We start from the raw sequence: 23,449 nt of genomic DNA on the forward strand, positions 1-23,449 counted from the left end.
TGAATTTACAGTATTATGTTAAAAATTATATATCTCAAATGTTTTGACAAGTTAGGATTCAGTTCCTGTGAGGGGGCTGTGAAGTGTAAAGCCTGGGGATAGCGCTTAGTAGGTGTTTTGTTCGTCATGCTACTAGTATTCTCTACCTAGCTTCAGGATAGCAGAAGTACTATTAAATGGTCTCCTAGAAAGTCTGGTGAGAACTTGTTGTTTTATAATTAGAAACCATGTATATTTTATAATTTTATGATTTTTGTGTCTGTTTATTTGGAGGTCAGAGAACACCTTGGTTCTCTCCTTCTACCATATGGGTCCCGGGGATCAAACTCTGTCCATCATATCCTCTAACAAGTGCCTTTAACCCCGTCTCACTGGTCCTTGTCAACAGTTTTAAAAGAGTGAAAGTCCCTTCCTCTTACTGCCTTGTGAGCATTAGTCTCTGTAGAGGCATTACAAATTATGAGTAGAGTTGCTATATTTTTGTTTAGTCATAGTTTTTATGTCAATATAAAAGATGGGAAAACATAATTACATTTAATTTCTTATGAGGCATTTGGACTTTTGAATATCTTTTGACTTATGTTTCAGACAGATATAAGAATCAAGTGCTACAATGACAACCTATTTGGAATTTATCCAACAAAATGAAGAACGAGATGGGGTCCGGTTCAGTTGGAATGTTTGGCCATCTAGTCGTCTGGAAGCTACAAGAATGGTTGTTCCAGTGGCAGCGCTGTTTACACCTCTGAAGGAGAGGCCTGACTTACCACCCATCCAGTACGAGCCTGTCCTGTGCAGCAGGACGACTTGCCGCGCAGTTTTGAATCCGTTATGGTAATTAAATATATGGAAAACCGAATGTGATACCATTCAGAACTGCAGTGATGTGCTGGGCTTTAGCTGAGCCAATAGAATGCTTACCTATATCATCCTACACAGGGCCTTGGGTTCAGACCCTAGCTTCAGATAAACCAGCACAGACCTGTGATCTCAGTACTCAGAGACTGGAGGCAGGGGGATTCTGTTAAGATTATCTTTGGCTACATAGCAAATTCAAAGCCAATCTGGGCTACATGAGATCAAAGAGAAAAAGATAGATTGTTTCTTGTTCATTTATGTAATAAGTCCTTTTTTTTTTGTTTTTGTTTAGAGTTATAGTCAAGTACAAAAAACAAAAGTTTTGGTATTCTAGTTATAGTGAATTGGTAATGTGAAGAGACCAGACACAAATGTCATTATAAAAACTATTATATCTTATTGAGGATACTGGCTAATGGTACTGGCTAGGTATGAACCCATCTTATGACTTGGTCATAATTGAGTTGGTGTGATATTCAAAATATTTGAGACAGAGTTTCTCTGTGTAGACCTTGGTGAGCATGGGACTTAGAGATTTGCCTGCCTCTGCCTCTTGAGTGCTAGGATTAAAGGTGTGTGCTACCACCACCCAACCAAAAGGTGCTATCATTTCTTTTCTTGTCTTTTTTTTTTGTTTTTTGTTTTTTTTTTGTTTTTTTTTTTGTTTTTTTGTTTTGTTTTGTTTTGTTTTGTTTTTTCAAGACAGGGTTTCTCTGTGTAGTCCTGGCTATCCTGGAACTCACTCTGTAGACCAGGCTGGCCTCGAACTCAGAAATCCGCCTGCCTCTGCCTCCCAAGTGCTGGGATTAAAGGCGTGTGCCACCACCGCCCGGCGGTGCTATCACTTCTAAGGTAAAATTTCAGAAAATATTTTTAAAATTTCTCTTCTACCTCTTCTCCTATCTAGTCTGCTAGTGAATGTAGTGAGTTCTTCCTCCAAAACATTTGGGTTCTTTGGTTTTTACTTGGTATTGGCTAGTGCTGGGTTATAAGTGTGTGCCGCTCTGCCTGGCGCCATCTCTTTCTGATCCATTGTGCTAGCTTACATCTTTGTTCTTTCTGAGCCTTGAGCCCACAACTTTACCTACAGCCTGAAACCCTGCAGCCTTTTCCATGGTTGGCTTCTTTTCCTTCAGGCTGATCGTCAAGCTCTGAAGTTACTCCTATGATTTTTATTTGCCGTTATCTTTGTTATTGTGGATTTATATGCTTTTGAGGCAGTTTCACTCTGTGGCTGGCCTGGAACATGCTCTGTAGCCAGACTAGCCTTGAACTTGCTGCAGTGGTCTTGCTTCTGCCTCATAAGGGTTGGGATTGCAAGTGTGTACCAACATGCCTGGCCAAGAAGGCTCTGCTTTACAGTAGCTGTTCCAAGCATACTCCAGAAATAGCTCTTTGTTTTCTGTATCTGTTTAACTAAAAAATAATTTTTGTGTGTGTGCACATGTGTGTGTGGGTGTTCATGTGTGTGTGTGTGTACACATGTGTGTGTGTGTACACATGTGTATGTATGTGTGCACATGTGTGTGTGTGTGTGCACATGTGATACTGTGTGTGAGGAGGTCACTGGACCACTTTTTGGAGGTGGTTCTCTGCTACCATGGCTCTGGGTGTTGAATTTAGGTTGTTAGGCTTTCTTGGAAAGCACTTTGACCCAGTGAGCTTGCTGGCTTGTTAATCTTTATTACTGCTACTTAAGTAGCTGGGTGTAATAGTAAAGGTCACTCCAAAACCCTCGGCCCAGTCTCAGGGTACAGTTTAGTTTAGTGATAAATGATTGCCCAATGTATGAGGCTTGAGGTTCAACCCCTCACGCCCCAATAAAAACCAATCACTTTGATCATCAATTTTAATCCATTCACGCATTGGAATGAAATTAATTTTATTTAAATTAAGGTCCTTGTAAAATTGAATTGAAATGTTGCCTAACTAATCTGTGTTTTCTTACAACAGTCAAGTGGATTATCGAGCAAAACTCTGGGCTTGCAATTTTTGTTACCAAAGGAATCAGGTGAGGACATCTCTTACAGATGCTAGTGCTGTAGTGCTGGTCATATAGGGAAATGCTTGTTTAAAAAAGGATAGAACCGTTATGACAACATTTTTCCTTTTCAGTAAGTTTCTTGGCTGCACGTGGGCAGGTGTGCATATGCAATGCTGAGTGTGTGGAGGGCAGAGGGCAGATGGGGATTCTCTGCTTATAACTTATGGGCCCAGGGGTCAAGGGAGTCAGGGTTAGAAGCAATGCCTTTATCTGCTGTTGTCTTACCGGTCTGGAAATACCTTCTTAGTAATTACATGAGACTAGACGGGTCTACACAGTGGTCAGGACAGCCAGGGCTTCGTAGAAATAACCTGTCTCAAAAATAAAAACAAAAACAAAAGCAAAAAACCAAACAACAACAACAAAAAGGCGAAAAATTTAAATGATAAAGAAAGCATTTTGAATTTAAAACTGTATTCTGTTTTTCTGTATTTCTGTTTCTGGCAAATAATTTGGTAATGTTTTTTGTTTTTCTGTTTTTAGTTTCCACCTACGTATGCTGGGATATCTGAACTGAACCAGCCTGCAGAGCTTTTACCCCAGTTTTCAAGCATTGAATACGTAGTTCTGGTAAGAACAGAAAAGCAGGTATTTAAGAAAGCTATAAGTAGACCAGGGCTTCTGTCAGAGAGTTGTGAAAATGGAGATGACTTTAAGGGCGTGCCAGCGAATCAGACTGAGGATTTCCAAGGTAAGGACTGTCAGGGTCAAGTGGTGAAGGTCATCTCTGGCTGGAGTTCTCTGATGATTGGTCAGATACTAGGCAGGATGGTGAGACTTAGTCAGTAAGCATGAAAGCATGAGCTTTATTTTATAATTGGAAGTTCTCTTGTCATAAACTTGGTCAGTAAAGTGCTAAATCTGCTGATGTGTCCCTGAGTTTATGAATGAAACGTCCTTGAATTGGGAGAATCATTTTTCTTCCTAGTGTGAGCATGCTTTACAAAGTTGCTTATAGATTTAGTGGTGGAGAGCTGGGCATGTTAGGTCATGGCTGCAATCGCAGACCTTTGGCTGTGGAAGCAGAAGGATCAGGAGTTCAAGCTTATCTTGGTCTGTAAGTTTGAGGTTCACCTGGACTTTATGAAACTCTGTCCCAAACCAGTAAGAATTTAAAGTATAGACATTTAAAAATGTAAGTATGTTTTTTGAGACGCTGTCTGTCTTTGAAGCTCTGTGTGGAGCAGGCTGCCACTGCCTGCCTCCCGAGTGCTGGGACTAAAGATGTTTGCCATCGTGCCTGGCCAATAAAAAATACCGAATGTGGTATAGGAACAGAGTGACGGTGCACTTGAACTAGTCTCTATGTTTGTCAGACCTGGCTAGTTTTTGATTTTCTGAAAAGCTATCTCAGTCTTAGATAATTGTTTTATAAATATTAGCTTATTATTATTTTTTAGTTTGAAAGTGATTTAAATAAAATTGCTGGTCTGGCTCAGTGGTTACCTGATGCTCTTGGAGAGGACCTGAGTTCAGTTCCCAGCATCCATGTCATTTTTTTCAAAACTGCCTGGAATTGTAACTCCAGTGGATCTGATGCCCTGCGCTGGACTTGAGGGCATCTGCATTAACATATCCACACATGAAAACCCATGCATGGAAACCTACACATATATGCTTAGTTAAACAGTGAAATAAACCCAAACAAAAATAATTTAAAAAATGACTATACTTACAGAAATACAATCATTAATTAGCATTAATTAGTAGAATGCTATTTAACTTATTCGACCAAAAATGCAGTACATGGTTTGTGTTATTTGGTTTATTTTTCATCTAGCACTGCATTTTGCTATTAAATCAGGATAATCTTGAATACATTGCTCTAAGTGATCCTTCCCAAAGTAAATACTAAAGGTGTGCCCATACTAGGCCTGAACTTTGTAGTTGTTAAAGTATATCTAAAAAATACTTAAAATTATTATTATTAATTATTATTATCCTTATTGGCAGCATAGTCTCATGTATGTGAGGCTGGCTTCAAGCTTTCTATGTGATAAAGATGTCTTCAACTCTTGTTCCTCCTGTCTCTGTCTCCCCAGTGCTTGGGTCAGAGGTGTGCACACTCAGTTTGAAAAGTAATAAATTCTTATAAGAAATTAAACTGCATGTAACTAAATAGAAAACCAAAGTGTTCCCCACCCCCGTGTGTCTGTGTGTGTGTGTGTGTGTGTTTCTTGAGACAGGATCTTGCTGTATAGCCATGGCTGGCCTGGAACTCACAGAGATCTTCCTGCCTCTTGCCTCACAAGTGCTAGGACTTAGGGTGTGTGTTAGCATACCCAAATAAATGTGTGTGTGTGTGTGTGTGTGTGTGTGTGTGTATTCTGCTTTTTGAGACAGGGTCTTGCTGTGAATTCAGGCTGGCCTTGAATTTATGTTGATCCTCCTGAGTGCCTTCTGAGTTTTGGCATCAAAGGTGTGCATCACCATGCCCAGCTATACATATGTTTTTAAATTTAAGTTTTCTTTCTTTTTTTTTTTTTTTTTTTTTTTTTTTTTGGTTTTTCCAGACAGGGTTTCTTTGTGTAGTCCTGGCTGTCCTGGAGCTCACTCTGTAGACCAGGCTGGCCTCGACCTCAGAAATCCGCCTGCCTCTGCCTCCCAAGTGCTGGGATTAAAGGCGTGCACCACCACTGCCAGCTTAAGTTTTCTTTACCAATTTTTACATTAAAAATTTTTTATCATCATCATCACTGTGTATGTGTGTATGTGTGTATGTGTATGTGTGTGTATGTGTATGTGTGTATGTGTGTATGTGTGTATGTGTATGTGTGTGTATGTGTGTGTGTGTATGTGTGTATGTGTGTATGTGTGTATGTGTGTATGTGTGTGTGTGTATGTGTGTGTGTGTATGTGTGTATGTGTGTATGTGTGTATGTGTGTATGTGTGTGTGTATGTGTGTGTGTATGTGTGTGTGTGTGTATGTGTGTATGTGTGTGTGTGTGTATGTGTGTGTGTGTATATGTGTGTGTGCGTGTATGTGTGTGTGTGTGTGTTTTTATGCAGATATGTGCATGCCATAGTGTGCATTTGGGGGTCAGAAGTCAATTTTCAGAAGTCGGTACTGTCCTTCTGCGATGGGTCCTGGGGGTGAACTCAGGTCATCAGGCTTGTCCCACAGTGCTTTTACCACTGAGTCATCTTGTCACCCTTTACACTTACTCTTTTTCTCAGTGCTGTGACTTGGATCTCTCTCCAGGACCACACATATGGCCTGTTTCTTTTTTGTATGGCTTCCTTAGAATTCCATTGTACACATGCATTAATATATTTCACTGTTTGCATTTTAATGAGTTCCCGATTGTCTTGAATATTGTGCTAAAATGATAATACCTTTATAAATGCCTTTCTTACTGCATTTTGTTTTTAAAGCGTGGTCCCCAGATGCCTTTGATATTTCTCTATGTGGTTGATACGTGCATAGAAGATGAAGATTTGCAGGCTCTGAAGGAATCCATGCAGATGTCATTGAGCCTTTTGCCACCTACAGCTTTGGTTGGACTCATTACTTTTGGGAGAATGGTGCAGGTTCATGAGCTCGGATGTGAAGGCATTTCAAAAAGCTATGTCTTCCGAGGAACAAAGGACCTGTCTGCCAAACAACTGCAGGTGAGTAAGAGTGGGAGTGTTGAGCCTGTTTATCTGTGTACTGTATATGTTAGTAGATACTTTCTAGATGCATGTAGTTTTAAAAATATGATGACTCATTCTGGTATAATTGCATTATGACAAGGCTTTAAGTTTAGTGTTGATATCAGTTTTATTTCTTGTGCAATTTAACTGTCATACAAACGAAAGACTTTTCTTCTTTACATAGTGTGTCTTGGATATCTCTCCATGACCACATGTATAACCTGTTTTGCTTCTGTGATGGTGTTATTAGAATTTATTTTTATACACTTACTAGGATCTCACTGTGTACATTGTTTAGGTAGTGACTGTTTGTGTACAGGTGCATGCGTGTGGATGGAGGCCTTGGGACAACCTAGGTAAGGCATCGTTAGCCATCATATGTCCTCTGCTTTACTTTTGTCTTTTGTTTATTGTTTGAGACAGGATCTTTCATTGGCCTAGAACTTGATGATCAGGCTGCTGGCCGGCCCTGGAGCCTCAGGGGTTCATCCACCAGTCTCTACCACTCTAGTGGATTATAGTGTATGCACCATTACACTCAGAGTTTTTAATGCATTGTGGGATTGAACCCAGGTCTTCTTGCTTTTGAGGCAAACACTTTACACTGTAGTTAGCCCACGACTGTCTACTTTTAACTATATTTTTAAAATTTGAAGTGACTGAATTTTACTGGTCTCCTCCACCTCAGCCTCCTAAGTTCAGGGCACAGGTTTACATCACTGTGCCTGTCTCTAAAGCCTGTTTTTTTTTGTGTAGGTTTGTTGATAAGGAAAGAGACAGTGTGAGAATTTGTTAAAGATCCTTTGAGATGGTTGAATGTGTTTATGTGGAAGAGAAGGAGACTAAAGAGGATGAGTAAAGGAGGAGATGGGCCTGGGAAGCGTCTGAGGAGGAGGTGGGATTCTGTTCGGAGGACAGGAGGCAGAGGACTCTAAAAAGGAGGACCATTTGTTTTTGTGAGGCTGGAGAAGTGGGTGCAGGTTGAATATCTAAAATTCTTTGAAACAGAAGTGTTTTGGAAGTTTTGGAACTCTATGTAGACGAGGTTGGTCTTAAATTCACAGAGATCTGCCTGCTCCACCTCATGAATACTAGGTTTTTTTGAATATTCTTATACATGGTTATGGGAAAAATAGGATACATTCTCAGAAATGGGTCATTAGGCAGTTTCATCATGGTGTGAACATAAAGTACTTCTATCAACTAAGAAGTTCTGCCATGATAGGTGATGTACTCTCGGGCCACCATTGCGTGTGGTCCATTATCGACTGAGATGTCATTACGTGCATGACATTGTACAGAAAGAGGTATTTTGGGGATGACATTCAAGTATAAGCTAAAATAACTGATGCATGTATGATATATGCATGTATGATGATGATGATACATGTATGCATATAGATACAACCTGAATGTAGCTTTATGGAATATGTCTAGTACCTCTGTACTTTGACTGTATGATGGGAAGTTATGTGTGGAATTTTCCATTGTGGCATTCTGGTGACACTTAGAATTAGAACCATTCAGGTATGGGAGCATTTCAGGGTTTGAGTTTTTTTAGATTAGGTGCACAAGCTGCTATAAAGATGGTCTGCTTTTCAGGATGGTCACAGGAATAAAACACATTATGCCTTTAAATGTTTGCTTCTGTTAATTGTAAATTATACATTTTTAGAGAGAAGTTTAATTCTCACTATGGTTACGTAAATTATATAATACAAGTATGGCATTGAAAACAGGCAAGTGATTGTCAATACAAGAAATGTTTTCTTTTAATATAACATTTTTATCTTCTTTCTGTGTTCAGCTAAAAAGAATCTGGCCTTTCTGCACAGATAGTCTGAGATTCCAGTGTTAAAGTTTCTAGTTGTTTAATTGTAAATTTCTCCTCATGGTGATATTCAGTGTAGTGTAAATAGCAAAATCTGGATTAAAATCCTGTGCTATTTACGTTAAGTAACCACAGACAAATTTTATAACTGCCTTTTTTGTCTTTATCCTCCCACCTTTAAAGATAAAAAAATGTTACATTTCTTTTTTTGTGTGTAGCTTTCTTTTTCTCTTCCTCTCTCTACCTCTCTCTCCTCCTCTCTCCCTCTCTGTCTGTGTGTATGCGTGTGTACATGCCGCTGTGCACACATTGAAGTCAAAGGACAGCTTGTGGTATTGGTTCTCTCTTACATGTGGCATTCTGGCCCAGGGAACTGAGTTTAGGTTGTCCTATTTGACAGCAAGCATCTTTACCTGCTCAGTCATCTCTTCCCTCCCTTTTTATGTATCCAGACTGGCTTTGTCTATTCTGTTTCCTCAGTAGTCCATGAATCACTGGGCCTAGCTTGTTCTTGTTATTATTATTTTGCGAGAATAGTATTTCTGAAGAGTTTAGCTCAGAATTTGGTGCATAGTGAAAAGTTGCTGTTTCTGGTGGCAGTTCAGGAGCACTGTAGAACTAGGTCAGTTATTTTTCTTTGTAGATATGTATGTAGACTTTCTGATTGTTAAATGCTTTTTCCATAGTACTAAATAATACCAAGCATTTCTAGATTAAGAAAATTGCAGTAAAGTAACATTTTTATGTATAGGAAAGGATTATGCACATCTGTGAAATCCAAAACAAAACTGGTACTTTTATAAGACATTTAGCTTGAAAATCATGAATTAATTTACATCCCCAATGTGATTCTATGGACTGTTTTTTTTTTTTAAAAAGATTTTTTATTTAAAAGTGTGTGTGTGTGTGTGTGTGTGTCTGCGCGCGCACTTGCCTGCAGAGGTAGAGAGCATTGGATTCCCCAGAGCTGGGGTTGGATGTGGTGCCACCCTCCTCTCGCTTATGTGCCTCTTCATGGCGCTGCAGTCACACTTGTATACTGCTGTAGTAGATAACCTCATCCTTCTAGATTTGTAACTACCATGAGAGCAGAGAGCTGGTCTTTTTAAACCACTGTATTCTTGCTACAGAGTAGGTATTTAAGATAACAGTTGCTGAAGGGGCTGAATGCATCTAAGCTAAGAAGAAAGACATTTATGTTCATCGCTAACGTATTATGGCTTAATTAGATAAGTACTTCTAAATTAATATCCTTTTCACTCCATCATACCTTGTACTTTGCGCTTCTGGTGAATTGCTATGGGGGGAGTTCAGTCTCCATAGCTAGACTGTTTGGCTTCTGGGAAAAGCAACCTATGTTTATTTTGTGTTTCTAATTTATAGACCTACAACGTCTTAAGAAGCTGATAAATAATGTGGAAGTAAATAAACTGATCTGACCAAAATCATGTCTTTACAGGAAATGCTGGGGCTCTCTAAAGTACCTGTTACTCAAGCCACACGTGGTCCTCAGGTACAGCAACCACCTCCTTCCAATAGGTAATTAATATAGCAAACAGAATCCTGTAGTTCAAGCAGGTACTTGAAACATCATGCCCTCAACACGGACAAAGACATTAGGCGATATGTAAGATTAAGTACTGTTAAGAGTATAAAGAGATTGCAGTAGTATACGGTTTTAAAAAACAAACTATAACTTTTTGTGGCCATTTCTTTTTTACTGAAATAGTTCATTTTTTTATCATTATGATGTTAGGAGTTTAGTTTTGATATGTTTATTTTTAAGTTCATAGAAACTTTATGTGGTTTGTGGACAACTATGCAAAAGTAGGGCCTCAAAAGCTTTTAATTTGTCTTTACTGGTAGCCTTTTCTCCTAATCAGAGGTGCTGTTACTAAAATGAGTTAACTGATCTATCTTCTAATTATTTTGGTGACCTTAGAACTAAAATAACTTGATAGCAGTTGTTCAAGTTCCTTGGCCAGTAGCAGCACAGCAGCACCCCTGGGAGTGATAGACACTGTAGAATGGGGCCTAGGAATAGCAACCTCCCATCTTCTGAGGACAGAGTCTCAGCTCATGTAGCCAGCTTAGACTTAGACCTTGATCCCCTTATCACCATGCCGCTACCTTCTTAGTACTAGGACTATAGGCATGACCACCATGGCTGACTCACTCCTCTCTCCTTCCCTCTCCTGCTTCCTTCTTTCCCTCTGCTCCTCTCTTTTCCCACCCACAGGAGTATGTACTTGTGTGTGATGCTGGGATCCAGCCTAGGCTCTCACACCCTAGATAGGACCTCTGACTGAGCTTCATCTCCCATAGCAACCTGTTTTCAAAGAAACACTTCGGTACATTCACAATGGCACACCGGCCATTGTGAGCTATTGATCTGCTGTGTGTCATGTAGCTTTTTCTATTTTTAAGAGAACTTTGTAAACTGTCACAATTGTAAATGGCTTTTGTTTACTGTTGTTTTGCAGGTTCTTACAGCCAGTACAGAAAATAGACATGAATCTCACAGATCTTCTGGGAGAACTTCAGCGAGACCCTTGGCCTGTACCACAAGGAAAGAGACCTTTGCGCTCCTCAGGAGTGGCGCTTTCTATAGCCGTAGGACTGCTTGAGGTAGTTATGATGAAAACTTAATTTTGAAATGTAAGAGTTTGTGTGTGTGTATGCATGTGCGCACGTGGAAAGCAGAACACCATGGTGATGCTTGTTGTGGGTGTCCTTTCATTTCTCTTTCCTCCTTTTCCTTCTTCCTTGCTCCACCTTCATCTTTGCCACCCTTTTCTTCTGTTTTACTGTGCAGCTCGTGCTAAGCTTCACTAGCTGAGTTCAGGAGAACTTAGACTTCTGTATCGGCCTGTTGCTGTGCACCACCATATGTGGATCCTTTCTTCTCATTCTGTAATCAGTGTACAGTACTTCAGTTTTTTAAAGCTCCACACAAATAGTAGGTTGTCACCTGTACTTCTGTCTGTGAGTTGGGTATTACTTCAGGCTTGATTAATTTCCTGTAGTGACTGGCTCAAGGAACTCAGGGAAACCCTTTCCTTATGCATCACTTGTAAAGGGAGTTAACAGTAGCCACAGCTGATAGAAGAAATGCATGTAGTTGAGACATGAGAGGAAGGGCGTGTCTTCTCTTCACAGCACACAGTAGAGAGCAGCATGGGTCAGCTATCCAAGAACTCCCCAAATCCAGCTCATATGATTCTCAGTTATGTCTGTGTTTGTCTGTGTGTGCATGTGAGTAGAGGTGCTCTCAGTGGTCAGAGGCAGAGCTGGAGTTATGGGTGTTTGTGAACCCCCTGACAGAGTTGCTGGAAATCGAACTTGGTCCTTGTGGTTGGAGAGACTTGTAGCCCCTGATTTTGTTTAAAGATGTATTTGTTTGTGTGTCTGTCTGTGTACTACATGCATGCCTGCTGCCCATGGAGGCCAGAAGAGGGCATTGGTTCCCCTAGAACTGGACAAAGATGATTTATTTGTGAACTGTTGTGTGGATACTGGGAACCAAGTTTGGGTCTTCTGCAAGACTAGCAAGTGCTGCTATTATTGAGCCATCTCTGCAGTACCTCACGCCCCGTGATTGGTTATGGAAGCTTCACTACAGAGCAGAGATTGATTGCATCATTGGCTAGTGGTGCTCAACTTACAGTCTTTATTCTTGAAGTCTATTAGTAGGATGAGTTTTGACTCTAGGGCCCATATGTTTTATTTCTGTAACACTTTCTTGGATTATACTTACTGGTTTTCTTTCCTTCCTCTTTCCTTCCTTCTTCCTTGCTCTCTCTCTCTCTCTCTCTCTCTCTCTCTCTCTCTCTTTCTCTCTCTCTCCTTGAGATGAGGTTTCTATAGTCAGGACTACTGCAGGCAGCTAAAGAATGCTGACAGTGGGAAAAATCATCCAGGAGAAGCACATCAATTGGTTATCTAATACCTAAAGGTCTGGTTATTGTGTAGTACTGGCTGGACTGGAACAGTATTATCACAGAAATCTGCCTGCCTCTGCCTTCTGAGTTCTGGAGTTAAAGGTGTGCAGTACTATTAAAAATGTCCTAGTTAGGGTACTATTACTGTAATGAAAGACCATGACCAAAAGCAACTTGGAAAGGAAAGGGTTTACTTCACTCAGTTCTGTATAACAGTTCATCAGCAAAAGCAGTGAGGGCAGGAATCCAAGCAGGGCAGGAACCTGGAGGTAGAATCTGATGCAGAAGCAAGCCATGGAGTCTTACTGGCTTGCTCCTCATGGCTTGCTCAGCCTGCTTTCTTATAGAATCCACGACCACAAGCCCAGGGTGGTTCCACTCATAATGGACTGGATCCTTTTCCATTAACCACTAATTAAGAAAAAAAAAAAACCCATATATATATATATATATATATATATATATATATATATATATATATATATATATCTTACGGCGGCAATTCTTAATTGAGGTTCCCTTCTCTCTTATGACTCTAGCTTGTATCAAGTTCACATAAAAACTAGTCAGCACAACTACCATGTCTGGTCCCCTTTTTTTAAATATAAGAGTTTATTTTGTCTTATTCCAGAGGGAAAGTCCATAATGGCTGGGGAGGAATTGCAGCAGACAGCCGGAGCAAGAAACTGAGCGATCACATAGTCAGTCACAAGCAGAGAGAGGGCACTGGCAGTGGGCCAGCTACCAGCCTCTGCAGATAGATCTCTCCAGCAAGGCTGCACCTCCGTATAGCCTCCCAAATAGCACTGCAAGCAAGTGTCTAATGCTGACTGAGCCTGTGGGGGACATTTCTAATTGAAACCACCACAAACTGTTTGCTGTATTTTATCTTGACTTAATTATAATACATCATATGCATGTAGAAATTCATCCATTTTTTTTTCAGATTTCCTAATTTTTGTAGAATCAAGGTTTTTAGATGTCCTAAAATTTCACCGGTATATATTTTTCTATTTTAAATAATTTTTGATTTGTTAAAAATTACAGTATAATTATATCATTTCCCCTTTCCCCTCTACTTCTTTCAAACCCTCCCATGTACCTCATCCCCTAGTTCTCTTCCTGGCCTATTTTTTCTTTTGTATGTATGCATTCTCAGAGCTGAACATTGGTCATTGGATAACTGGTGTACTTTTCCCACTTTCAGCATTCCTTAGCCGACTACAGTTCTTAGGTAAGGCTTATGGGCTATCTCTCTTCCATGTTAGCATGTATGTTCGTGTCATGCTTGTTCAGGACGTGTTTAGGCAGCCATGCTGATGAACAGAAAGTAGATTGGAATAGTTAATCCATTAGCTTCAATGACAGCTATGTAGTGCTTATGGTTTAATTTAATTTTTTTTTAGTACAGGTTTCTCATAGCCAAGGCTAGATTCAAACTTGCCATTTAGCCAAAGCTGATTTTGAATTTATGATCTTCTTTTCACTTCCTAATTGCTGGGATTACAGGCATGAAGACTGTGTCTGGTTTTCTGTAGCTGGGGATCCCACCCAAGCTCTGGATACTAGACAAGCATTCTAGCAACTGTGCTGTTACTAAGCCCAGCAATACTTACATTTTAAATACAGAAACCAAGAATAGAACCCAGAAGACAGTGTCTTCTCTTTTACCTGCTTCTATAACTACAAACCAGGAAACATAACCTTGGCTATAGGGTGTAAGTTAGAGATTGCTTTAAAACTAAGAGTGTAGAACTGTTTAGGATTTAAAAAGAAATTTATCCAAACAAGTGTCTTCTTTTTAGCATTTAATTATTTCTTATCAAGTACATGTTGCTTTCTAGGAATAATACATTAAAATGCGTTGTCAGAAATGCATATTCCTGCTTTTCGTTATCCTTTACACTTTCTGAATGGGTTTGTTTCTTCCAATAGTGTACTTTCCCCAACACTGGTGCTCGGATCATGATGTTCATTGGTGGCCCTGCTACACAGGGGCCTGGAATGGTGGTGGGAGATGAGCTAAAGACACCGATAAGATCCTGGCACGACATTGAGAAGGACAATGCTAAATATGTTAAAAAGGGAACTAAGGTAATTTTCATTCATGTTTTCTTTTGAGTTGTTTTCTGTTTGTGTAACTTCTCATTTTGGGGGGTGTTTTGCAAAAGTTTCTATTGGTGATTCGTGAGTCCTTGTTGTTGTTGCTGCTTGCTGATGCTCTTGCTGTTACTAGAATTTTTTTTTTTTTTTTTTTTTCAGTTTTTAGTTCAGGCTTTTAGTTTAATTCTCTATACCGTTTGATATTTTTGGTAGTCATTGTTAATATTTTAATTAATGTCATAATTTTTGATACTGAGTGCTTTTTGTCTGCTAATTAGTTTCCTTTTTGAGCTTGGGAATTTTATTGTTAAAGCTGCAAAAACTGCTCTAAATTTGCTTATCTTCTGGTTTTATTTTATTTTTTTCTCTTCAGATGTGTTTGTTACCTGACTATAGATTTAGCTAGGAAAAAGAGTTCTGTTTTCTTGTGTTTATATTGAAGTAGAGAATATTTTCTTTTCTTTTTTTTTAAATCAGTTTTTTTTTCCCCTTAAGATTTATTTATTTATTATGTATACAGCTTTCTGTCTGCATGTATGCCTGCAGGCCAGAAGAGGGCACCAGATCTCATTACAGATGGTTGAGAGCCACCATGTGGTTGCTGGGAATTGAACTCAGGACCTTTGGAAGAACAGACAGTGCTCTTAACCTCTGAGCCATCTCTCCAGCTCCCAAGAATGTTTTCTATATCACTGTTTAGTTTTGCTTCATTTAGGGAGATGTCTAAAAATAATGGCTTTTACATTAAAGAATGTTAAGATATCAGATTTTACTTATTTTGAGACAGCCTTTCTATATAGTGCAACATATGATCCTCCTGTTGTAGCCGCCCCAGTGCTGGGATTCCAGATGCCTGTCACTTGTTTGTCTGGACGTCAGATTTCTAGAAGTTATATTATCAATTTTATGAAACTATAGAAAATTAAATATGACTAGATCATATGTAAATTATGATGAATTATTTTTACTCTTAAATTATTTTGATCTGTTAATAGGAAAAAGATTTATAGGTTGATATTTTTGGTAGTCATTGTTAATATTTTAATTAATGTCATAATTTTTGATACTGATATATTTGATTAGGTTATATATATTTTGATATTAATTAAAATCTTTTGTAGCATTTTGAAGCACTGGCTAATCGAGCTGCTACCACGGGCCATGTCATCGATATCTACGCCTGTGCATTGGATCAGACAGGTCTCTTGGAGATGAAGTGCTGCCCTAACCTTACTGGGTATGTGTGGATGTGTGTGTCTAATAATGAGTGCTTACACATGGAGCCAAAGCTGACAGCTTAGGAGATGCGAACTCGTTGTCTTACAGCTTTCGCCAGTGTTTGCTAACAGCATTGCCGTGTCTTCTTTGGAGCTCATGGTTCTTTTTTTTTTTTTTTTTTTTCTGAAAAGACAGGATTATAAAGGTACAAGTTCTTCTGAAAAAGTCTATTATAAAGTTACTAGGTTGTTTTAGTCGTGTTTTGAGATGGCAAACGATGAAATTTATCCATTTAAAATGTCTAAGGCTGTAGTATGTTCTTCAGGTGTATGCCGTTACTGTGATTGATGTTAGAACATTTATGTGACCCTGGAGACTCTCTCTGCTTGTTAGCTGCCGATCTCCATTCCTCTCTCCTTTCTCACTCCACCCTCCTGCCTGAGGTGACACTGCTGGCCTCTTCTGGATGTTTCCTATAAGTGGAGTAATAAGTGCTGTTGCCATTATTACTCCATTATTACTTGGAAGCAGCTGATATGGACAAGATTGTCGCTGTTGATTTCCATAAAAATTTTATGTGTATGAATGTTTTGCCTACCTATGTGTATGTGTACTATGTGCCTGTCTGGTACTCAAGGAGGTTAGAACAGGGCCTTGGATCCCCTGGAACTGGAGTTACAGGTGGTTTTGAGCAGCCTTGTAGGTGCTGGGAACTGAACTGGGTCCTTTGCAAGAGAAACAAATGCTCTTGACTACTGAAGCATCTCTCCAGCCCCCACAGACTTCTTTTATTCAGTATGCTTTTAATATCTGCACGTTTAGGATGTGCCACTATTTCCTTTTATTGCTGAATAAAAGTGAAGTAGAGGTTCAGCTTCCTTGACTATTTTCTTGGATATATACCTAGGGAAATGTAAACAACCAGAAGGGAAAGGCCATGGTCAGTTGTGCCAGGCATACAGATACAAAACAATGCAGGGTGGAGAGTAAGCACTTCAGCATTGTAAAGTCTTTGAAAACTTTACTAAACAGTGAAAGCTGACTTAGAGCCAATTAGAAAGACATCAGGAGGAGAGACGGGGAAGCAGCTGATATGGACAAGGGCTTCTCAGGTATTAACTTGTATAGATAACTTGGGTTTCTTGTTCAGACCACACTTTGAAAAGCAGAAATATAGACAGTTTTTATACACACTAACTATAAAATGGAGCAGTCTTGAATGAATGATGCATACCAAGCATATTATAAAATGAATACTCTTAGATGATGCATATGAAAGGAGAAAATCTGGGCTGTAGGCTTCTTAGTGGGTACGGCTCTGATGGCATGACCGGAGTTGATACTTGGGACACACAGGTGGCTGGAGAGAGCTGACACTTGAAAGGTTTTCACACCTTCAGATGAACACTGTGTCATGCACACACCCATGCACACAGTGACGGTAATTAAACAGTATTAATAGAAATAATACTAATAACATTGGTTTTGGGGAATGGCTTTACTATTTGTTCTTAGTAATTTATTTTTTCTGGTAACATATGAGATCAGTTAATTCGTTTTGTATGTTGTGTTTGCCTTTTTCTGTGCAGAGGGTACATGGTAATGGGTGACTCCTTCAATACTTCCTTATTCAAGCAAACTTTCCAGAGAGTCTTCATCAAAGATATACATAGCCAGTTTAAAATGGGCTTTGGTGGCACATTAGAAATAAAGGTAAGAGCTTTGACATGTGTGATGTGTTTATCAATTGAGAACCTTGAAGACTTAATGGTAACTATAAAACATTAGTTAAATTCAGATGAACTTTAAAAAGTAATGGTTACTTTAGAATTTTGAGTTAGAGATTTTGTTTCCCAGAGAGAGATGTTGTTATTAAATGTACAGGAGACTGGGATTGTTCTGAATGATGGTAAAGTAATGTAAGTAAAGTTTCTTCTATTGGGTATTTTTAGTTTTAGAGATTAAGTCTCCTTCAGTCTGTCTTCTGACTCCTGACCCTCCCCCCTCAGCTTTGCTGTGATTCAGCTGTGTTCTAATGTAGCTGGCACTAGACATAATATATTCTTATAGTCAGTTTATATGTTAGTTTTTTTTGTTTATTTGCTTGTGTTGTTTTTTGAGACAGGGTTTCTCTGTGCAGCTCTGGCTGTCCTGGAACTCACTCTGTAGATCAGACTTGCCTCAAACATAGATATTCATTTGCCTCTGTCTCCCAAGCGTCTGCAATTAAAGGCGTGCTTCACCATGCCCAGCATAAGTTAGATTGTTTGTTTGTTTGTTTGTTTTTTGAGACAGGGTTTCTCAATGTAGCTTTTGGCTGTCCTGGAACTCATCTGTAGACCAGGTTGGGCTCGAACTCACAGAGATCTGCCTGCCCCTGCCTCCTGAGTGCTGAGATCAAAGGCATTGCACCACCACCACTTGGCTGTGTTAGTTTTTTATAATGGTGGAAATTATCTAACTTGAGTGGGAATTATTCTTTTGTTTTGTGATTTGTGTTGGGGGTACAATTCCATCATAAATTTCAAATTTTGACTTAAAACACTTGGAAGGTTTATTGTTAATTGCATGTATATTACAAAGCCATTGCTTTTGAATTTTCATTAAACATTTCTTATTGACATTTTATTGATGGTTTACCATGTAGTCAGCATGATGGTAGGAACTTGTAGGGATGTGATTAGATCTCTAAGGTGGAGGTCTTGTATAGGGAACCTTCATTTTGAGAGATTAAATCATATGTATGATTTAATAAAGTAACAGTAGAAATCAAAGTGATGAAGAGGTTTAAGAAGTGAATTGACACCCCATTGATTCTTGGGTGCCTCCCTTATCCTAGGTCTCTGTCTCTTCTGGAGATGCTCTTACCTCTCCACTCCTGGCAGTTGTAGGTTTCCATTCTTTCTCATGGCCATCTAGCCATCCCACCTGTCCCTCCCCACACCTGATCCTGAACTCCCCAACCATGCTTCTCCCCAACCCCTCTCCCACCCAGTTCTCACAGCTGGAGGTGGAACTATCCTAAAAGCTGTTGCCTACATGTGGGCTATGTTTAGCTGGGCTGCCCTGCCTGGAGTCAGTGGGAGAGGATGCACCTAGCCTCACAGAGACATGATGTGCCAGGGTGGGGACCAAGGGGGGCACCCACTCAGAGGAGAAGGGGAGTAGGGATGGGGGAAGGGTTGTGGGAGGGGGTGACTGGGAGGGGGACAGTGAGCAGGATGTAAAATGAATAAGAAAAAAATACTAAAGAGAGAGAGAGAGAGAGAGAGAGAGAGAATATTGAGAGCTGTACACGCTGGGTGGGCCATGCCTTTAATCCCAGCACTCAGGAAGCAGAAGCAGGCAGTTCTTTTGAGTTTGAGGTCAATCTGGTCTGCAGAGTAAGTTCTAGGACAACCAGGGCTACACAGAGAAACCTTGTCTTGAAAATTAAAACAAACAAACAAACAAACAAAAACACTAACAAACAAAAAAGAAGTGAGTATATCCAGGATACAGTTTATTCCAAGGGAGTGTGGCTTATAATGTTTTCTGAAAGATGAGAGGAAATGAATTTACTCAGGACACCAATATAAAATGTTGACAGTTGAGAAGAATGCCGTGTGAGAGTGGATGGTTGAAATACAAGAACCATAGTATTAATTATGTCAGCTGTTGTAGGTTGGAGATACATAGATCTGTCATTTGTAGATTAAGGAAGAACCACGTTTCACTGTATATTTTGGCTGGCCTGGAACTTGCAGTGTAGACGAGGCTGGCCTCAGCCTCACAGAGATCCACTTGCCTTTGGCTCTAGGTACTGAAGTTAAAGGTGTCTATCACCACACTGGTTTTTCATGAACTTTAGAATTTTAAATATGAAGAGTGTCTTATATTTTAAAACAGTTATAAACATCTGAACTTATTAAAATTTTTATTATATTTATTTGTGTGTGCGCGCGTGTGCGCACACTCATATACCACGGTGCAGTGCTTGTGTGGAGATGTGAGGACAGCTTAGAGGAGTCAGCAGTTCTTTCTTCCTACTGTGTAGCTCCCGGGATTCAAACTCAGGCCTGGTGCCAAGTACGTTATCCACTCAGCCATCTTGCCAGCCCTGACTTCATCTTTGAGAGAACCACATGTATCATGTTCTTATTTTCAGACCTCAAGGGAAATAAAGATTTCAGGAGCTATTGGACCCTGTGTGTCTCTTAATTCTAAAGGACCCTGCGTGTCTGAAAATGTAAGTAATGTTTGTTCTAAAAAATATAGTTAATTTCTTGGCTAACAAAGGCAGACCCTTCATGGAAGCCTCTACCATTTCTTTTACATTGTTGTGTGGCTGACCTTGCATCGGCCTGCTTCCATATGTGCCTCTTCCCACCTACGTGGCACCAATGCTCTCTTTCATACGGCTAAGCAAGTCTTTGTCTTAGTGCTTTGAGATAAGTTTAGAAATTTGTAGGTTTCTGAAAGGCAAAATTAATTCCAAATGGTTTTTGTCACCAGGATTAGCAACAGAACAACGAAATCTGAGGGATTTAAGTTTAAGGTTCAACTCCTTTCTTTTCTCTGCCTGTAGAGAGACTGTAATGCCTTCCAGAATTACTGTCATGGGGCTGTAGCTAGGATAAGAAGCCAGTACAAAGTCAATGACCAGCTTTCAAAAATGACAGATACAAAATCAATTTACATGCCGTTTGCATGGTAAAGAGCTGTGTCTAAAGTTTCTCAGCCCTATGCTTATAATGTAGAGGGCTTATTCAGATGTACATATGCAGAGTCCTTTACACAGAGAGGAGAGTGGGGTGGAAAGGCAGGGGTTGCTTGGTTGATCCTTCATGAAGTAGTGCTTGCTTCAAAGGACCTTGTAATCCCTTTAATTTACTTAATAAACCTTTTTATAATCTTAATATTTTATCATGTAAAATCGCTTAAATTTACTTTAATTATGTGTTTGTGATATGGTGGTGTTAAAAATTTTTAGCTTTTAATAAATCTGAAAGCTGTGTGTTTTTTCTTACCAGAGGCTTATCCCTGCTTTTCTTCTTATATATTAATAAATAAGGTTCTTTAGCTTTCGAGCACCTTGTCTTGTATTTTTACAGGAGATTGGAACAGGTGGCACTTGTCAGTGGAAGATATGTGGACTCAGTCCCACTACAACCTTAGCCATATATTTTGAAGTTGTTAATCAGGTATGACTGCCTATGTTAAAAAAATTATTTTTATTTATCCGTCTGTCTGTCTGTCTGTCTGTCTGTCTGCCTGCCTGCCTGCCTATCTATCTATCTATCTATCTATCTATCTATCTATCTATCTATCTATCTATCTGTATTTTGTGACAAGTATATAGCTCTGGCTGTCTGGAACTCACTATGTAGATCAGGCTGGCCTTGAACTCACAGAGATGCCTCTGCTTTCTAAATGCATTATCATGTCTACTATCATGTCTGGCTGACTGCATTTTAATACTGGAAGGTAAACAGATACTTAATTTAGACACTGAATCTTTCATATGAATTGCAGGATTTATTTTCTAGTTCTGTGAGCCGTGCCATTGGTATTTTGATAGGTTGGCAATGAATTTGTAGCTTGCATTGGGTAGTGTGGACATTTTAACAATACTGATTTGTTTCCTGTGCATGAACAAAGATATCTTTCTATTTGTTTATATCTTTGTTTAATTTCTTTCAACTTTGTTTGGATTTATTTATAGCTGTTTTATTTTATTAATATTGTAAATGGGATTATCCATTATGAACTTTATCAAATGCCTTTTCTGCATCTGTTGAGATGACATAAGGTTTTTGTTTTTCATTTTAATGATATGGTGCTATCATATCATTAATTCATTCACATATATTATCATTGCAATCCATAGGAAGAATCCCACACTGAGAAGATTAGTTTTAGTTCTTTGTTGCCGCTTTACTTGGTGATATAAACCTGGGAGAGTGGGCCCTAAGAATGAGGTAGAATAAAGTCTCTCGCAATAGCCAACTTTATCCAGAGCTTCAGTCAGTTTATACTCTGAGGGTTGAGCAGAGTCATCTGAGTAAAGTGTCAATCACAAGGACAAGCTTCATGTGGTGAAAACACATTTTTCCATAGAGGAATATAAACAGTAGCCAACCATAATGAATAAACTAACTCCCGTCGGTTCACCTGGGACAGGCACGAAACCCCATTCCAAGAACAACTCATGTGACAGAGGAGCAGAGATTATAAGACTCATGCCTTGTTTACTCAGTTTTCCCATAAGGTCTCGGAAATTTCCTCACATGGCTTTGTGAGACTGTGACGCTGTGCACTATGTTCTGATGGGTCTTTAAATACTGACTAGGCTCAGTTGGTAGTGAAGGCATCCAACACTGGGCTTTGACTTTGTTTTTATATGTATTTTATATGTGTGAATGTTCTGCTTGCATGTATGCATGTGCACCGTCTGTGTCCTGGTGCCTGCAGAGGTCAGAGGAGAGTGTTAGATGGCTGAGGGTTGTGAGCCACTGTGTGGGCGCTGGAAACTGAGCCTGCATCCTCTCAAAGAGCAGCCAGTGCTGTTAACTGACGAGCCACTCTCCAGCCCGAGGACTTTTCCTTGTCCTACGGTGATTTTCCTAGTGGTAGAGAGTGTGTTAATTTTGGCACTGTGATGTTACCAGTTTTGGATTTTGCTTAGCTCTTCTTTATTTTTATACATACAGCATAATGCTCCAATTCCTCAAGGAGGACGAGGTGCAGTCCAATTTGTGACCCAGTATCAGCACTCAAGTGGGCAGAGACGCATCCGAGTGACCACAATTGCTAGGAAGTAAGTTGTTTTTTTTTTTTTTTTTTTCCCATTAGAGATGTAATTTATATATTAAAACTATTTTAGGTCATACTCCCAAGCTGGGTTTCTGTTTTGAGTAACATTTGTGACTAAAAAAATAAACATTTGTGATTAAGGGCATTTTATGTCTTTTAAACCTAGCTTATTTTGTAGAATACTCAGTGGCAAGTTAATAGCAGTTTTTAAAAGTCCTCCTAAGAGTGGGGAGGAGGCTGGTTGTTAAGCAAGCATGAAGACCTCAGATTGATCCCCAGAACTCATGGGGAGAAAAAAAGCTGGACGTGGTGGAACCCATGTGTAATCCCAGCTCTGGGCAATGGAGACAGGTGAGTCCTGAGTTCTCTCTAGCTGGCCTAGCTTAGTTGTTGAGCTCCATGGTCAGTGAGAAATCCCGTCTTCAAAAAACAATTATTTTACCAGACTAAGATATCTTACTCTTATTTACTATGGAAACATTTTAAAATGGTTGAGTGAAAATTAAAAATAGAGAAAGGGCTTGCCTTAGTCATTGTTCTATTGCTGTGAAGAGACACCATGACCATGGTAGCTCTTGTAAAGGAAAACATATAGTTGAGGCTTACCTACAGTTCAGAGGTTTAGTCCACTGTCAGCATGGCGGGGAACATGGCAGCGCACAGGCAGACGTGATGCTGGAGAATGGGCTGGAGTTCTACATCCAGATCCATAGGCAACAGGAAGTGAGGCCACACTTCATCATCCAGTTCAAGTAGTGCCACTTCCTGATGCGCTCAAATATCTGGCCTAAGCGGCCGTTCTTATTCAAACTACCACAGGGTAAAGTCCTGACTCAGCATTTACGAGTCCTTGCTGCTCTTACAGACGACTACTGTTTAGTTCCCAGTACCCAGGTTGGATGGTTAATAACTAATAACTCCAGCTCCAGGAGACCTGACGCCCTGCTCTAGCCACTGTAGACGTCTGTACTCGTGTGTACGTATATACATACAGACCTGACGCCCTGCTCTAGCCACTGTAG

The 23,449-nt window shown here is 39.7% G+C and overlaps 1 protein-coding gene across 2 annotated transcripts in view; it reads left to right on the forward strand.

The window, feature by feature from the left end:
* The window catches only part of Sec23a (SEC23 homolog A, COPII component), a 51,935-nt gene that overhangs the window by 4,243 nt on the left and 24,243 nt on the right, over window positions 1–23,449 (forward strand). The window contains exons 2-13 of one of the 2 annotated variants that reach the window (XM_034513902.2): window positions 589–834; window positions 2,812–2,869; window positions 3,386–3,472; window positions 6,279–6,515; window positions 9,830–9,909; window positions 10,854–10,998; window positions 14,247–14,405; window positions 15,536–15,651; window positions 17,222–17,345; window positions 19,780–19,860; window positions 20,726–20,815; window positions 22,325–22,431. In XM_034513902.2, coding sequence (XP_034369793.1) covers window positions 614–834; window positions 2,812–2,869; window positions 3,386–3,472; window positions 6,279–6,515; window positions 9,830–9,909; window positions 10,854–10,998; window positions 14,247–14,405; window positions 15,536–15,651; window positions 17,222–17,345; window positions 19,780–19,860; window positions 20,726–20,815; window positions 22,325–22,431 — 1,505 coding nt within the window. In that variant the 5' untranslated portion in view covers window positions 589–613. The remainder of the gene's footprint in view (window positions 1–588; window positions 835–2,811; window positions 2,870–3,385; window positions 3,473–6,278; window positions 6,516–9,829; window positions 9,910–10,853; window positions 10,999–14,246; window positions 14,406–15,535; window positions 15,652–17,221; window positions 17,346–19,779; window positions 19,861–20,725; window positions 20,816–22,324; window positions 22,432–23,449) is intronic. The other variant, XM_034513903.2, reaches the window with a different exon arrangement.

This window comes from Arvicanthis niloticus, chromosome 11, assembly GCF_011762505.2.
Source record: "Arvicanthis niloticus isolate mArvNil1 chromosome 11, mArvNil1.pat.X, whole genome shotgun sequence".
Classification (NCBI taxonomy): Eukaryota; Metazoa; Chordata; class Mammalia; order Rodentia; family Muridae; genus Arvicanthis; species Arvicanthis niloticus.